The 16,163-nt window shown below is 64.2% G+C and overlaps 2 protein-coding genes across 5 annotated transcripts in view; one reads left to right on the top strand and one right to left on the bottom strand.

The window, feature by feature from the left end:
• Positions 1–463: 463 nt before the first annotated feature.
• Positions 464–8,169, top strand: MPND (MPN domain containing). Of its 4 annotated transcripts, none has more exons than XM_044254527.1 (13): positions 464–497; positions 609–919; positions 1,661–1,897; positions 3,522–3,654; positions 4,080–4,164; positions 4,404–4,500; positions 4,683–4,755; positions 4,837–4,913; positions 5,669–5,855; positions 5,966–6,036; positions 6,403–6,492; positions 7,059–7,151; positions 7,979–8,169. In XM_044254527.1, the coding sequence occupies exons 1-13, from the start codon at positions 491–493 to the stop codon at positions 8,063–8,065; spliced, it is 1,548 nt and encodes a 515-aa protein (XP_044110462.1). In that variant the 5' UTR covers positions 464–490; the 3' UTR covers positions 8,066–8,169. The 4 variants fall into 4 exon arrangements, with proteins under 4 accessions (XP_044110462.1, XP_044110464.1, XP_044110463.1 ...); XM_044254529.1 differs by having other exon boundaries at positions 465–497; positions 5,687–5,855; XM_044254528.1 differs by lacking the exons at positions 464–497; positions 609–919 and having other exon boundaries at positions 943–1,897; positions 5,687–5,855.
• Positions 8,170–8,443: 274 nt separating this feature from the next.
• Positions 8,444–16,163, bottom strand: part of SH3GL1 (SH3 domain containing GRB2 like 1, endophilin A2) — a 30,077-nt gene continuing 22,357 nt past the window's right edge. Inside the window, exons 2-10 of the mRNA XM_044254525.1 lie at positions 13,767–13,835; positions 13,452–13,524; positions 12,593–12,736; positions 12,028–12,161; positions 11,743–11,901; positions 11,372–11,475; positions 10,606–10,730; positions 10,413–10,469; positions 8,444–9,915 (exon numbers count right to left, since the gene is read on the bottom strand). Of these exons, the coding sequence (XP_044110460.1) occupies positions 9,719–9,915; positions 10,413–10,469; positions 10,606–10,730; positions 11,372–11,475; positions 11,743–11,901; positions 12,028–12,161; positions 12,593–12,736; positions 13,452–13,524; positions 13,767–13,835 (1,062 nt within the window). The 3' untranslated portion in view covers positions 8,444–9,718. The remainder of the gene's footprint in view (positions 9,916–10,412; positions 10,470–10,605; positions 10,731–11,371; positions 11,476–11,742; positions 11,902–12,027; positions 12,162–12,592; positions 12,737–13,451; positions 13,525–13,766; positions 13,836–16,163) is intronic.

The following is a 16,163-nucleotide window of genomic DNA, read 5'->3' as shown; positions in this document are numbered from 1 at the left end:
TGTTGGGCTCGGTCCGACCGTGGAATCAGTTCAGGGGTGGAAGTTAACCCTCTAGAGACTGAGGTCCAGCCGGGACGCTTCAGAACCGTGGCGCGCGGCCCCTTCCCGGTTCTGCTTGCGGCCCCAGGGCACTCTGGCTCGTTCTCCGGGCCTCAGTTTCCCCCCTGGTCTCAACGACCGAGCTCTCCGGCCCCTCGTTTCCCGTCTCGTCCCCCTGAGCTGAACGGCCCGCAGCTCCAGGCCTCGTCCAGGGCAGGCACTAGTTCCCCGAAAGCGGAAGTCCCGGAGCCTCAGTTTCCCCACTCGTAGGCTGCCACGCGCCTCCCAGGGGAGGCAGCCTCGGGCCTCGGTCTTCCGAGTGGTCCGGGAGGGCTGAGTCCCCCGGCTCCCCGCCCGCCCTTAGGCTGGGGCTCCGCCCCTTCGGGGCGGAGCCGTGTCACGTGCGGGGAAGAAAGGGCCCGCGGCGCGCGGGGCGCTGGGCGGCGCGGCCATGGCAGGTACGGCGGGGCTGGCGGGGCTGGCGGGGCTGGCGGGGGTCGGGGGGCACCCGGCGCGGGGGCTGGGCGGCCGGGGGCGCGCGGGCCCATGCAGCCGGTCGCTGCCCGCAGCTCCGGAGCCGCTGTCCCCGGCGGGCGGCGCCGGCGAGGAGGCGCCGGACGAGGATGAGGACGAGGCGGAGGCCGAGGACTCCGAGCGCCCGGCTGGTGCGGGCGGCGCGCGCAGCGGAGGCGGCGGCGGCGGCGGCGGCGGAGGAGGAGGAGGAGGAGGAGGAGGAGGCGGCGGCTGCGGGGTCGGGGGCGGGGCGGGGGGCTGCGGCGGGCCGGGGGGTGCGCTCACCAGGCGCGCGGTCACGCTGAGGGTGCTCCTCAAAGATGCGCTGCTGGAGCCGGGCGCCGGGGTGCTGTCCATCTACTACCTGGTGAGCGCCTCTACCCCCATCCCATCTCGGCTGGGGCAGGAAGGGGAAACTGAGACCCAGAGCTTCCTGACCGCCGGTCGAGCCCGGGTGTGGGGAGGGAAAGCCGAAACACGGAGCTTGCAGACCCAGCAGGAGCCCCTATGGACTGGAGGACCTCGTTTCCCCAATACCCCGTTGCACAAAGGAGAAACTGAGCTCGGGAGAGGACACCGCCGCTTTCCTGGCTGTGGCACCTTGCTCAGCCTCTCCATATCCTAGTGTCCTCATATATAAAATGGGATTTTTTTTTCCCCCCTTCACGGAGTTGTATGAGGATTAAATGAATACATCGCTCAGCCGGGTGCCTGGTATCCCGGGAGTGCTTTTCGGGTTTGCTGCTGTTGCTGTGGGTCTGTGCGTGGGAGCAGTTTATGAATGGAGCGCCTGCTGCGACTGGCTGTGCGCTTCGTGTTGGGGACTCGGCAGACCCCGTCCCTGCCCTTTGGGGACTCGTGGTCCAGTGAGAAGGTGGAGACACAGAGCTGGACACTTTCAGTCCAGGCTGATGAGCACTGTGATAATGGACACACAGGTGCTGGGAGGTCCCTAAGCCAGAAGGCTTCCTGGGAGGGACGCTGTAAGTGGAAGTGGGTGCCAAGCCCTGGGGAGCAGCAGGGCGTCAGGGAGGGCTTCCTGGAGGTGTCTTGGTGGGTCCAGCTCTGGGCCCAGCCAGGGCTGTTACTTCCCCTGCTGTTACTGCAGGGGAAGAAGTTCCTGGGAGACTTGCAGCCGGACGGGAGGATTGTGTGGCAGGAAACTGGGCAGGTGTTCAACTCTCCCAGTGCCTGGGCAACCCACTGCAAAAAGCTGGTGAACCCGGCCAAGAAGTCCGGGTGCGGCTGGGCTTCTGTCAAGTACAAGGGCCAGAAACTGGACAAGTACAAGGCAGCCTGGCTCCGGCGACACCAGCTCCACATTCCCACGGCTGCTGCCGATGAGGTGCGTTGCTCAACCTCCTGGAGCAAGGATAAGGGTTTCCCAGAGTAAAGGCATTGGAGCTGGGGCCCCATGGGATGAGTAGGAGTTCGTGAGAGCAAGCTGAAGAGAGTTTGCCAAGGGAATGACACGTCAAGCCACGTTGGTTAGAAAGCAATACAGCACTTGCGGAGCCCTGATTAGCTGATGGAGCTGGAGGCTAACGTGTCTTAGGGAGCTGAGGGGACTGGGAACATTGGCAGGGACCAGATCTGGGAGAATTTCCAATGCTATGATAATAGTAGATCTTTGTATATTCACCAACTGGGTGGACCCAGCCAAGGACCTCTCTGGGTCCTAAATCTTTGTACGTAAAATAGAGATGATCACAGTACCCGTATGTATCAGATATGTATATCTAGCTGGCAGGGCTGAGATCTGCTGGCAGGCTGGAAACAGGCAGGGAGGACTTGGGAGCCCGGGAAGGCTAGGGGCAGAGGATGGGCAGACCTCACTCATGTGCCCACGGCGCCCTCTGGTGGCCGCTGTATGCAGTACAGCCTAGGGGCGGGGCGAAGGTGGGAGCTGGGGACCAGTATGCAGGAGACTGAACTGGTGCAGATGGGGAGATGATGGGGTGGGACAGTCCAACAATGGATGGGGAAGAAGTGGGCGGGTTTTGGCTAATTTTGAAAGTGGGTCTCATGGGATTTGCTGCTACATGAGATGTTGGTATTAAGGGCAATTTTGCTCTGAGCAAGTAGATGGCTAGAGTCGCCATTGTCAGAGATAATGGGGATTGGGAGGAGCAGGTGTGGGGGGACAGTCGGCTGCAGTGTGGCCGAGCTGAGCGTGAGATGCCTCAGAGCTCCCCGCAAAGAGACCTCCAGGATTAGCTGGACCCCCAAGTTAAGCTCAGGGGAGGGCCGGGCTGGAGACGGGACTGTGGGCATCATCTCGCCATAGACCGGTTGGGGGGCCAGCGGGTGGTGGATGAGGCTGCCTGGCAGCAGAGCAGGTGGGGAGAGAAGAGGCCCGAGGACCCACCCTGGGCATCGGGGGAGGGGTGGGAGACTGAGGGGGCTGGAGAGGTGGGAGGGGAGCCGGGTCCCTGAAAAGCTCCCAAGAGAAGGAGGGTCAGTGAGACATCATGGCGAAGGGGCGAGGACAGAGACTACGTGACTGCTGGATTTGGACACTGGGAAGTCACCCCAGCGGTGGCAGTTAAAGGGAGAGCAGTAGGAGGGATTACTGAGAGAATCTGATAACGTAATCCCTGTAAGCCCTTGCTTGCCCAGTATGAATTGACAAGAGGCATGCTAATGGCTTTCCAGGCATTATCTTATTTCACCTGGATGCTGTCCCTGTGCAGCTGGAGGTCATTGTGTGGTTTTATAGATGAGGAGGCTAGAGCTCAGGGAGGTCAGGGTGCTTGCGGGAGGCCACACAGCTTGTAAAAAGGAGAGGCAAAGTTTGCATGTTCTGCCAGGCTCTCAAATCTGAGTTGCAGCCGAACCATAGGCTGCCTCTGCTGGCTCCCTCCCTCCCTCTAGTGGACATCTAGGGCAATGGCAGGAACCTAAGGCTCAGGCCCACCTATGGTCTGAGTGGACCTCTGGGTAGCTGTCCCTCGCCCCCACTCCCCCAGAGCCCGGCCAGTGAAGGGGAGGAGGAGGAGCTGTTGATGGAGGAAGATGAGGAGGAGGTTCTGGCGGGGGTCTCGACGGAGGACAAGAGTCGGAGACCACCTGCGAAGGGACCCTTGGAGCCTCCCCACCCAGGTGAGGGGCTTAGGGGAGGGGAGAGGGTGGCACGGGAGACCGGCACAACTCAGGTGAGCGAAGTGGCTGCGGATGGATCTGGTCTTTCTTCTGCCTGGCTGACTTCCCAGCCCTGCTGCCTAATTTCCTTCCCCTGCTGCCTGATTTCCACGACCCCCTATAGGACTTCCTTGCTTCGTCGCCTGATTCCTTTGGCCCCTAGCCTGGTTTTCTGAGGTCCTCACCTGGTTTCCTAAGCCCTTCATGGACATTTAATCTCCTTTACCCGATTTGTTAACCTGCCGCCCAATCTCTCCGTTCTGCGGCCTGATTTTTCAAGCTGCCTCTGGAAGTTTTCCTTTCTTGGGCTGCCTGGGCTTGTGTTTTCCGGTTCTGGGCTGGACGGCATTGATGCTGCCTTCTTTCCGTTACCCCACACTGTGCAGAGGCCGCGCCCCCGGGGAAGCGGGTGGAAAACAAGATCCGGGTGCCCGTGCGCTACTGTATGTTGGGCAGTCGCGACTCTGCCAGGTCAGATACCCCTGTGCCCGCCCCCTCATCCCCCGGTGTACTCGTGCTCTGCGGGAGTGGGGGGAGCACCCCGGTCAGATACAACCTGTCTCCCCCCCACCCCGTGTTCACATGCTCTGTGAGAGTGGGGGGACCCCAAGTAGGTGAGCACAAGGCTTCCCGTGCTCAGAGCTGGCTCCGGAGGCCTGGGGAGCTGGCTCCTGAAGCTATGGGGCTGTGGGACCCTCTGGCTCCGACAGGAACCCCCACACGCTGGTGGAAGTCACGTCCTTCGCTGCCATCAACAAGTTCCAGCCGTTCAACGTGGCCGTCTCCAGCAACGTGCTGTTCCTGCTGGTGCGTGCCCCGCTGCCCCCTTGTCCCTTGTGGGCCAAGGGCCAGGCCCGGGCAGGCACTCAAGGTCCCGACGGAGGCGGGTGGGGTGGGCCCTGCGCATCGCCAGGGCTCTGGGCCTGAGGATAGACTTTGGGGTGGGGCCGCAGCCTGAGCCACTCTTCCAATGTCTGTCCCCTGCCCAGGACTTCCACAGCCACCTGACTCGCAGCGAGGTCGTGGGGTACCTGGGGGGCCGCTGGGACATCAACAGCCAGAGTGGGTATTTGGGGCCAAGCGGGCAGGGGGGTGCTGGGGGCCAGGGTTGATGTCTACACCTTCCCCCCCGCCTCTGCGCAGTGCTCACGGTGCTGAGAGCCTTCCCCTGTCGCAGCCGCCTGGGGGACGCGGATATGGCTGCCGCCATGGAAGAGGAGGTGAGGGGACACCTGGGGTCAGGGTGCTCTGGGGAGGGCAAGGGTGGACACAGCTGTCTTGCCTACCTTGTTCTGGTGGCTAGCACAGTGTCCTAGTTCGACACGTGTGCAAATGTGTCTGTGTGTGACCCCATGGTCATCCTTTCTCTGGGCACAGGTGGCCCCCTTTCCCTCTGAACCCCCGTCTCCAGATGTGTATCAGGGGCCGTCCTGATAGCGCTTGCACAGTGAGGCTTTGCACGTGCCTGGCGCTGGGCCGAGCGCTCCAGCCCGCCTGCTCCCTGCTCCGCCAGGGGCTCTCGGGGCATGCGAACAGGCGTGCATTTGGTGCGCCCGTCTCCCGGCCCCTGCCTTTCTTGGTCCTCAGGCTAGCGCTTGCCTCTACTTGCTTCAGGCCTCTGGAGACGCCTGGCCTGCTCCAGTGCACACACACACACCTCGCTGCTTGTTTAACTATTTGGGCGCCTACTGGGTGCCGGGAGTTGTTCCCTGAACTAGGGATACTGCAGTGCCCCCAGTAAACTTTAGCCGTTGGTTGGTGACAGGTGCATTTTTAAAAAGGGATTTGTTGACTGTGCCCCCCTCCCTTGGCCTCACGGAGGGTGGTGGGGGCAGGGTCTGGGACACCACTGTCCCCAGGCCTGGTACACACCAAGCACATAGGTAGTGCTGGCCTCATGTTGGGGATTGAGCGCGGCAGGTGGGTGCACACACGGGCTGGTAGAGCCCCCCGGTGTGCACCCCGCCCGCCCCAGCCTCGCCTGTGCCCCCAGATCTACCAGAGCCTGCTCCTGCGGGGCCTGTCCCTGGTGGGCTGGTACCACAGCCACCCACACAGCCCCGCGCTGCCGTCGCTGCAGGACATCGACTCGCAGATGGACTACCAGCTGCGCCTGCAGGGCTCCAGCAACGGCTTCCAGCCCTGCCTCGCCCTGCTCTGCTGTAAGTGCGGCGGCCCGGCCCCGCGTGCGTGCGTGCGTGCGTGGCACCCTGGGCCGCCGACCCCAAGCCCCCAGCCCCGCCCAGCCCCCACTCTCACTCTCCTCCTGCAGCCCCTTACTATTCTGGCAATCCTGGCCCTGAGTCCAAGATCTCGCCGTTCTGGGTGATGCCGCCCCCTGAGGTAGGCGGGGCCGGCGCTGCGGGGGCGGGGCCTCAGCGTCCCGGGTGAAATGAGAGCATAACCCTGGCACTGAGATTCGGGCGGTGAGGGATGTTGAAGAGGTGTGGCCCTCTTCATGGGGAGCATGCTGCCCGCGTTACGGAGACGGTCCCCTTCCCGAACCTGTCCTGGGGTCAGAATGGGGTTTGGAGAGCTATTCCTGGCCTCTTGTGCTGGGGGCAGGGCCATGTGGCCCTGAACCTGGTCGCGGTGCAGAGCCCGCCGGGCCTGGGGTCTTGATTGGCCGATTGCTGGCCCAGGGCACATCCTTCGTGGGATGCAGAGGGCTGGAGGTGGCTGAGGGTGACTGGCGTGTGTCCCTGACAGCAAAGGCCCAGTGACTACGGCATCCCCATGGACGTGGAGATGGCCTACGTCCAGGACAACTTCCTGACTAATGACATCTTGCATGAGATGGTGAGCTCACTCCCAGGAGGGTGGGGTGGGCGGGGCCCCAGAGAGGAGAGGGTGGGGCTTTAGGGCCCCAGCTGGCCTGTGGCGATAGTGCAGGACTCAGGGTGGCTGAATGCCCTGGAGAGGGACTGCCTCTCCAGTCCCAGGTTCTTGCCCACCTGTCGTCCCCCCCCCCTTGCTGTTCCGGAACTTGCCTCGTGCCTCTGCATGTGCCCCCACTTGTCCAAATGAAGACAAGTGAGGGCTTTCCGGCAGTGCCAGATGAATGTTTTTAGGGCCCATGTTCCAACAGCCATTTTAAAAACAGCTAGTAGGTCACCGTGGTACTGCCGATCAGCTATTGCTTGGGAGGAGGCTATACAAGGGGGTGGGGGTACGAATTCACAATCACCGGTGCCTCCCTCATTTCCCTCTGGGGGTGCTCCTCCGTGGTCTGTCTTGGGGCCCTGGGTGGCTCTGGTGTGCTGTATAGGACCAGGAGCCCCCCAAGGGGTGGCTCGCTGCTGTATCCCGAGCGCCTGGTGCGGGAAGGCAGGGCGAGGGGGTTCCACTGGCCCCCTGTCCTCTAGATGCTGCTGGTGGAGTTCTACAAGGGCGCCCCGGACCTCGTGAAGTTCCAGGAGCCCTGGAGCCAGGAGCACACGTACCTGGACAAGCTGAAGGTAAGACTCATGCCCCAGCCTCCTGCCAGCCCATTGAGGAAGACAGCTCCTGGAGGGCCCCCAAGGATCTATCCATGGGCATGCCGCCTGAGACACGGGGTGTCCTAAGTTGTTCTGGACCGAAAGCTGACGAAAAGGAGTCTGGTTTGGCCACAGGTGGGTGGTGACAGATGATGGCATAAAGGCCTGGGGAGCACAGGCTGGAGGGAAGTACGTGGGCGTCTCCCAGCCGACGCGCCCGCAGGGAGCACAGAGGGGCCTCGGTCCAAGCCAGAGCCGCAGTCGCCAGAGAGCGGCTGATGCCCTGAAGGGTTTCTCCAGCTCTCTGGCCCTACAGTCATTTAGGCGGACTCCTGAGGGCCTGGTGGCCTTGGGGAGGGTGTCTGACTGACTGCCGGCGTAGAAGTCCTTCTCAGACAGCATTTTCAACTCCACTGGGTAGAGAAACAGTTTTGCATGCTTGTTTGTTTTGTTCAAACTTAAGAGTGACCAGAGCTTGGAGCTGCCACTGGTCCCCTCCACCCTGTCACTGGGCTGGTGGGGTGGGGGTGGGGGGGGGCGGCTCCCCATGCAGGGGGTGTGAGGTCGTGAGATCCTGGCAGGGAGGCAGCTGGGGAGAGAGCAGGACGTGGAATGGGCAGAAAGGACCCCCTTCCTCGGCCCAAACCCAGGACACACACGAGTGGGCCGCCGCCTCTAAAAATAAAACCTCCCTCTCCGGACGCTACTGTGTACCTCTGTCGGTAAAGCTCCTCTGCCGGGACGGGGGGCGGGGGGCGCCAGGACCAGGGGGCCCAGCCCTGAGGTGCCAGCCCTGCTCGTTTCAGATGTCCCTGGCCAGCAGGACACCCAAGGACCAGGGCCTGTGCCGTGTACTGGAGCAGGTCTACAGCCTTCTCAAACAAGGGAGCTGAGGCACCGCCTCCGAGGTCGTCCTCCGAACCCCCCGTGGTTCCGGCTGAGGGGCAATGGGTCGGGGGCTTTGTTGTGGTGCAGCAATAAAGGGGAGAAGCCAGGAGCCTGGGCGTGTGTCTCACCTGGGGGGTGCCCCCTCCCCGCCCTGGTCACCAGGCACGTGGGCGGCTGTCTGGGTGGCATGGCCCCTTGGTCGGTGCAGGAGGGGACACGTGTCGTGCAGCTGGACAGAGGCCAGCTGTCCCAACCCGGCTCCTGGGGGGTGGGTCCCCACCCCAGGAGTGGGCCCTGCCCTGACAGAAGTCCCCTCAGGGGAGCTATGGGGGTCTAGAGGAGTTGGGGGAAGACCCACCCTGCACCTCAACCAAGCAAGAGGCTCTAGAAAGAAACATTTAATACTTTTAAAAAAAATCCGGATTACATTTTGATCTGCCCTCGATTGTGACCAAGGCGATGCTGGTCATCTTTGCCAGGAGGTCAGTGCCTCCCCCCACGAATGGCAATGGTGGGGGGGGGCTCAAGGAGGAGCAGAGCCTGGTGTCCCCAGGGCTTTGCTGAGTCATCAGAGGAGGGGAATGTGATCCAGTCCCAAAGTCCCCGAGTTGAGCCGATTTTTGGACTAGGCGAGAGAGGAAGTGGCTGCGGGGCTGGGCTCTGCTGCTCAGGGCAGCCGCCTGCCTGGGTCTGTAGGGACATGGCTGGGGCCGCTGTCAGCAGCAGGGACAGCGGCCGGCTGAGGAGGGGGGAGGTGCCTGGACCCTCTTGAGGTCAGTCCCAGCAGCCAGAGGTCTGGGAACATTCATCAAAGCCTCTGTTTGACCTTCAGCAGAGCAGAGGCTGGAGACTCCTGTGGTCCCGTTTGTGGTGCACACGTGTGTGCCGTGTGCACAGCTGGTGGTGGCAGCTCGTGCCAGAGAGAAACGTCTGTGTGCTTGTCTGGGGCACCCTGCACATGGAAACTAAGGAGAGGGTGCAGGACGCAGGGGGCGGGGCGCCACTGTACAGAGCTGAGCGCCCTGCAGAGGGAGACGCCAGCAGCTCCGGGGCTGCTCAGGAAAGGGTCAGTCTTTAGGGGAACCCTGAGGACCCCAGGATTGTGTGTCCCCAGGGAGGTGGCACCATGGGTGTGCCGAGGCCTGGGGAACCCTGGGGTTGGGGCTGGGAAGGAGTGCTGCGGGGTCATTTAAAAGCCGGCTGGTGAGCCTGGGCTAGGCGTCCTGCTCAGAACAGCCAGTGGCGCGGACATTCTGCTTACCCTGTTAAGAGCAGGTCTCCTGGGGGGTGGGGGACAGCCCAGAATAGAGGGGACAAAGCAGGGACAGGACAGGGCATGTGTGCACACACACGTGTGCGTGTGTGAGTGAGGGGGCACACCTGGAGATGCCCATTCCTGGAGGGGCGGGAGGAAGTTAGTGTTTCTCAGAGCACCTTAGTGTCAGCCCCCTCGGGGCACAGGGCTGGGGAGAGGCAGTCCAGGAGCAGCGGGGACGGGGAGGGAAAATACTGCCCGGCCCGAGACCGCTGCCTGCAGAGGAGGCTGTGGACGCGCGCTAGCGGCGGCGGGCCCTGCCTCCCCCCATCCCAGCCCCAGGAGCGCCGATGCACAGCCCTGGCTGCTGAGGCAGTTGGGACGCAGGCCGTGGGGACGGGCCTCACTGCGGCAGGGGCACCAGCACCTCCACGTAGCTGAGGGGGAAGAAGCCCGACTGGCCGTGGAGCATGCCCTCGTACCAGTTCTCGTCGATCTGGTTGGTCAGCGTGATGACGTCACCCTCATGGAAGCCCAGCTCCCCGGCGTTCTCCGGCTCGAAGTCGTACAGCGCTTTGCAGCTTGGCTGGTCCAGGGGGGCTGGGGGCAGAGGCTCGGCTCAGACCCCGGGCCCCCTCCCACCCCACCCCAGCCTGGTTGCGTCCCCTGAAGGACAGCTGCCGCTGGTCCTGACGTCCCCCGGCCTTGTCAGAAAGGAGGGCCAAGGGCCAAGAGGGATGGAAATGGGCTCCATCCACCGGCACCAAAACACGCCTGGGAGGAGCTGGGGATGCCCAGGGGCATCAGGGGGACAGAATGACCAGAAGCCCTCAGGCGGCCCGTCAGAGAGCCTAGAAGCTGTTGGCCACCCTCGGTGCTGTGGATGGGGAAGCCAGAGATGCCGTGCTGTGCCGTGTAGGCCCCAGGGCCTAACTCCTTCCCTGCCCAAGACGGGCCAAGAGGACTTGATCCCAGGGGCGTCTGCTTCCACCAGAGAAGAGGAGGGGAAGGGTCCTTCTGGACAGACCAGAAAGCAGCGTGTCACACTGCAGTGGGGAGCTTGTGAGGGCAGGGCCAGTGCCCGCAGGGACACTCACGCATGCTCCGGCTGGGGGTCCGGATGGGCTTGTCCGATGACCGGAAAGATGACGAAGCTGCTTGCAGACAAAGCAGAAAGGGGGGCTGAGGACCTCGGGCTGGGCCCCTTCCCCGGGGTGGGGGGCAGGGGCGGCGGTTGGCTCTGCGCTTTGGACGGAGCAGCAGGCTGTGTGGCCCCTCCCCACTGCTTACGTGTGATCTTGGGGGCCGTGGCACAGGGGAAGCCCCCGTTGGACTGCTCAGGCTCCCCAAGGTCGAAGGGCTCCCGAGGCTTGGGCTTGTATTCCCGCTTGGGACGAGAGGAGGCGTCCCGCATCCTGCAGGCAGGGAGGGACAGCGGTGGGCAGCCAGCAGGGGCCGAGTCCTGTGCATGCCGAGGGGAAGGGACAACCCCAGCCCCACCGTTGATGCTGCTGCCCAGGACTTGGGGTAGGAGGAGGAGCCCTGAGACCGGCCTGGACGCAGAGGCCCAACGGGTCTAACCAAAGGGCCTCCCAGTCGGTCGGTTCCCCCAGTTCAGACCCTGCTCGGAGGCTGCCAACCGGCCAGGTCCTGCCAAAGCCTGCAGCCCCGGGGCGTGCCCACCCCACCTGGGGACGTGGCCCTCAGAGGGGAGTGCCGTCTGCCCCTGCCCCGGGTAACCCACCCCCTCAGGCCCGGAGCTCTGGAAGGTCTCTTTCTTCCGGCCTCTCAGCCTCCGTCACTCCAACCTCCCCTGTGAGGTGGTCTTGCTCCCCCTGGAGCCCCCACCCGGCGCACGCAGCCTTCATCTCTTGATGAAGAGAAGCCGGCCCCCTGCTCTGACACGGACCCCAAGCCGGGCTGGGCCGTCGCGGAGGCTGGCGGTGGGGTCTCGGAAGCCCAGAGGGCCGGCCCAGGGACCCACGGGAGCGGCTCTGGGCGTCCAGGGCGCAGCACAAGGCCCGACGGGGCTCCCGCGGGGACGGCCGGCGCTCACCTCCGCTTCAGCTTGTCGGCCAGCTCGTCCAGGATCTGCACGGCCTGCCGGTGGTAGTCCAGCTGGGCGTCCACCAGCGCGGAGAGCTGGCTCACCTGCTCGATCTGCGAGGAGCGGCCCGCTGAGCGGCCGGCCCCCGGGGACCCCCGCCCGCGAGGCCGCCTCTCTCAGGGAGTCTTGCCAGAATATTCCCGGCACCGGGACCCTCCCCCTCCGCCTGACCCCCGCACTGCTGCTGGAGGAGACCTGAAAGCTCCACGGGGCCGGGGGAGGCCCCTCGGCTGCCCCTTCAGGCTCCCGGTGAGGCATGCGTGCCTCCGCCCACGGCCCCAGTTTTGGGCAGTCTCCCCCCAGGAAGGGCCCAGACGCACATCGGTCTCCAGGAGATTGTGCATGCTGGTCTCGGCCACCTCCTTGGACTCCTCGAACTTCTCCAGGGCCTGGCGCAGCTCCTCGTCGGGGATCCTGCCCTGCCGTTTCTTCTTGTAGTCGAAGTCCAGGCGGCGGCCCTCCAGCTTCTTCAGGTGGTGCTGGGGGGTGGGGGGAGCAGCAGGGCTGTGAGGTACGTGCTGGGGCTCCAGGAAGCCGGCACGCTGGGACGGGGCTGTGAGGCACCTGCGCCGGGTGAGGGCGGGCACGCTGGGGGGGGGGCATACCTGGATCTCCTTCAGGTCTTTGTCACACAGGTTCTGCAGGGGGTCGATGAAGTTCTGCTTGACCTCGATGTCGAGAGAGTCCTTCACCTCCGCCAGGCGCTTCATGGACTCCCCCGCATCCAGCAGGGCGTCCCCTGGCGGGGGGAGTAGGGGAGAAGCGGTCATAGGAGGCCGGGGCCTGGGGTCCAAGATACCCCCAACTGCGAACCTGCCCTCACCCCCCAGGGCCCAGATGCCAGAATTCAGAACCAAACAAGGGTCCCTGAAGTCTGAATCTGAGCCCACCAGCCAGGAGGAGCCAGGGATGACGGGGCTCAACCCCCCCCACGCCCCCACGCGCGGCTTCGCCCACGTTAGCTGTGGCTCAAGGGCAGGCTTTCCAGCGGCAACACTCCGCTCCTTGCTCATCCCCACAGAGGAAAGAAGGGTGTTCTGGGAGCTTCCGTCGCCCTCATCCAGGGAATTAACAGGCACCGTAGAGGACTCTGGAGCATGGCGGGGAAGTGGCATCCCACCCTCCAGCGCGACGCTCTGGCCCTCCAGCCTGGCCTTCTAGAGCCCTCACCGAAGTTGGACTCGCCGCCCAGCTCCTTCCCGTGGCGGATCATGCACTCGCCCAGCAGGCCCTCCGACTGTGGGTAGCCGGGGTTCTTCACCTGCCCGCGGATCTTGGACACCGTGTTGAGCATCGTCAGCTTGGCCCGTGAAGCTGGAAGAGAACGGGCTGGGTAGGCCTGCAGCCAGTCTCTCCAGAACAGGCCTGCACTCTGCCAGCGCTGCGGGCTGCCTGTCCCCAACACCCTCTTATAGAGCGCTGCCCTGGCCCAAGGAACCTCAGTTCCTGGGTCTGCTAATGGCCAGGATCCGAGGAGAATCTCCTGCACGGACCTCCCACCTCTGCCCACCCTGGCCATAAGCAGGTGATCGGCTCCCCTGGGCCCCTCGGGGCCTCTGCATCCTGGAGCACAGCTCCAACCCCAGAAGCTCCCCTCCGGGCCTGGGGACTAGCACCCCAGAGAAGTGAGTGGGCAGGCACAGGTGTGTACAGGTGCCTGGCACGGGGGAGAAGGTGTGTGCTAGCCTCGCCCGCTCAGCTCTGTCCCTGGCGCGGGCCTCGAGCAGACCCGACTGGGCTGCTGCACAGAGTTGGTCAGGTGGGAGAGATGCCCTTTCCGGCGGGGACTACTGGCTGTGGGGGGGACTTCGGACTAGGGTTGCCACACAGAACAAGAGCTGCCGGATGGAGAGGAAAGGAAACACAGGACTCTGAGGGCAACCTCTGCAGCCCTGGGTCCAGCCCCCCATGAAACCCGCCTGCCTACTCCCGGGCACTTCAGTTCTCTGAGCCCACACGCTCCTCCTTCGGCTCTGGAGACCGGCGGCTCCTGGCTGACACAGACCCTCTAGCTGGCTGGCACCCCTACCTGGGTTGGGCTGCAGGTACTCGATGGTTCTGGCCAGCACTTCCGTCACGGCCTTGCTGGTGACATCCACCTTCTGCCGAGAGAGGCGGGGTGTGGGCTTTCACAACCCCTGGGGCGCCGGAGGCCGGACTGGGAGTCCCTGGACAGCCCCTGCCCCTGCCCCGCCCCCTGCCTCCCAGGGCCAGATGCGCATCCATCCGGGACACCCCACTCCCCCCCCCCGCCCCCACCCGTCGCAACCCAGCTGTGGTGTGGCTGTGGCCTGGGAGGGTGACAGAGCTGGGCTTCAGGCAGCTGCAGCAGCTCTCCTGGTACCTTCTCCATTTCTTTGAAGTCTTCATCAAGCTTGGTCCCTTCAGCCCCTCCGACCTTCTCGCTGACCAGCTGGGAGACAGAAGGAGGGAAACCAGTGTGAGCCTCAGAGAGAAGGCCCGACTATGCTTTCCAGCCATGTCCACTGCCAGGGCAGCTGCTGAAGGGGTGTGCCCTCCAGGATGGCTTCCCAGGGGTGTGGCTGACGGCCAGGTGGGTGGCGGGGGAGGGGGGAGTAGTGGTGGCGCCTCCTGCTGGAAGCCTTCCCTGGTCACGCCTACCCCCTCGAGGGCCCACCACCCCTGCAGACTCGCATGGGGCCGACCACAGCTGAGTGACGTTCTCTCTCAGGGCTCAGAGGCCCACACCTGGACAGTGATGCCATGGCTCGGCTCCGTGTGGGAATGAGGTTCACCAGAATAACTCTGCTCAGGGGTCACACAACTCCCTTTCCCGCACTGAATTCTTCGGGAAGGAATCCTGGAACCCAGGGGCCAGCACTTCCCCGAAACACATTCTCCCTAGGCACCTCTGGGAAGCGAGCAGATCTGCAGTGGGGAGGCGGTCCTGCGGCTGAACGGACGTGCAGACGATGCAGGCCATCGCCCTGTGCCCCCCACCCCCGGATCCGGAGCAGACAGCGTCTGTGCGCCAGTGGGTCGGGGTTTCTACTTGGCTGACCCTGGGAGTCAGGAGGGGCCTGTAGTGCAGGCAAGCGGTAAGGCCGCTGCAGTACGGGGACAGGAAGGAAGCAGGGTTGGTGCAGGCTCTGCCTGGTGACTGTCGCCACCTGCAGTGGCTCAGGCCATGCGCCATCCTCTAGGGAACCCGGCAGGACAGACAGGGGCTGCCCTCCGGGCTCCTGCTGGTCACTCCATAAGGAAAGACCCTGGTCTCTCCCTGGGCCATCATGGGGCGTTCCACTTTATTTCGTGGGACAGTTTCACTTCTTTTGATGACGGTAGAACAGGACGTTCTCAAATTCAGTGGTTGCCAGAGAGGGAAATGAGTTCACTGCCTGACGTGAGACCGGACTCTTCTGGTGAACTGGGAGGGAGGTGAAGCGTAAGTGCTCAAAACCACACCTTCCGGGGCCCCAGGATGGCGGCCTGCTCCGTGCAGGAGGACACGGCGCGGGGCAGACAGGGAAGGTCGCACAGGCAGGAGCCACAGCCCTCCCCTAACCGGAGGGCCACGGGCAGACCCTGCAGGCTGGGGAGGGGGCGGGCGTGAGGGGCGCCTCCCCGTCTCCCCAGAGCGCTCAGCTCCGCAGGCAGCACGTGTGGGGCTGGATTTCCCGGGCTGTCCCTGCACCCGGGCACACAGGAGGCCATGCGGGGTCCCTACTAGTCTCCCTTCACCCCGCCTGGGAGCTCCGGGCTCAAGGCCCTCACAGAGCAGACGACCATTCCCCACGTCCTTTCTCTTCAGAGCTCAGTCTCGGACCGGCACAAACGGATGAAAGGATGTCAAGAGGCCAAGAGGAAAAAGGGAAAATCAAAGAAGTCACGTGCCAACTGTAGCAACGGAGGGCAGCAGCTCTCAGTGGGGGCCTCGCCGGGGGCAGACCGTGCCTGGCCGAGGGGCCCGAGCGGCCCGCGGGAAGAGCTGCACGTGTTGGTAACGAGCGCGCACCTCGGGGCAGGAGGAGCAGGTGTTTCTAGGGACCGGGGCTTCCTGTCGCCGAGCAGCCAGCCCTGGAGGCCCAGCGGCTGGGATGCTGCCCGAGCGGAGGGGCTGGGAGGGTCCCAAAGGGCCCTGCCCACAGGGCAGGCCATGATCCTGACATCCCGTTCCTGCTCAGGAAGAACACACACACATTTTCAGATCCAACGAGAGCAGCAGACGCCCCCTCGGAAATAACCTGCCCCCCGCAGAACCTGCACCGCACCCAAAGCTCCCTTCCCACCTGTCCTCGGTCGGACTCCCTACAGCCCCATCCTGCTCCCGCGCGGGGCAGGAAGAAACAGGCATGGTGCCTGGTGGGGCCCGCTCTTCCTCTCCACACCAGAGATCGGCCAGGGACGCCCACGGGCTTCCAGCATGGAAGGTCGCCCGCTGGCCGAGCCCTGCATGGCCACGGCACCCCCACCCCGAGCACAGGCAGAGAGGGTGGACCAGCGCCCACTTTCCTGCAGGGCCACGACCGTGGCAGTGGGTGCAAACCGCAGCACCCCAGGCCCCACCAACTTCATGGGAGCCTGAATCACCGGCTCCAACCCCATAAAGGCCGCGGCTGAGAAAGTCAGGCCGGCGCCTCCCTGGAGCCAACACGAAGCCCAGCTTGGGCCAGAACCTTCTCCAGAACCCTGCCCCAGTCAGGAGCCAGTCTGTGCCCTCAGCGGCCCCGACGGGGTGAGACCCAGGGCTGCGAAGAGGCTGCCGGGCAGTGGGACCTGG

This window comes from Neovison vison, chromosome 6 (genome assembly GCF_020171115.1).
Source record: "Neovison vison isolate M4711 chromosome 6, ASM_NN_V1, whole genome shotgun sequence".
Lineage (NCBI taxonomy): Eukaryota > Metazoa > Chordata > Mammalia > Carnivora > Mustelidae > Neogale > Neogale vison.
This window is presented reverse-complemented; position numbering and strand designations above follow the sequence as displayed.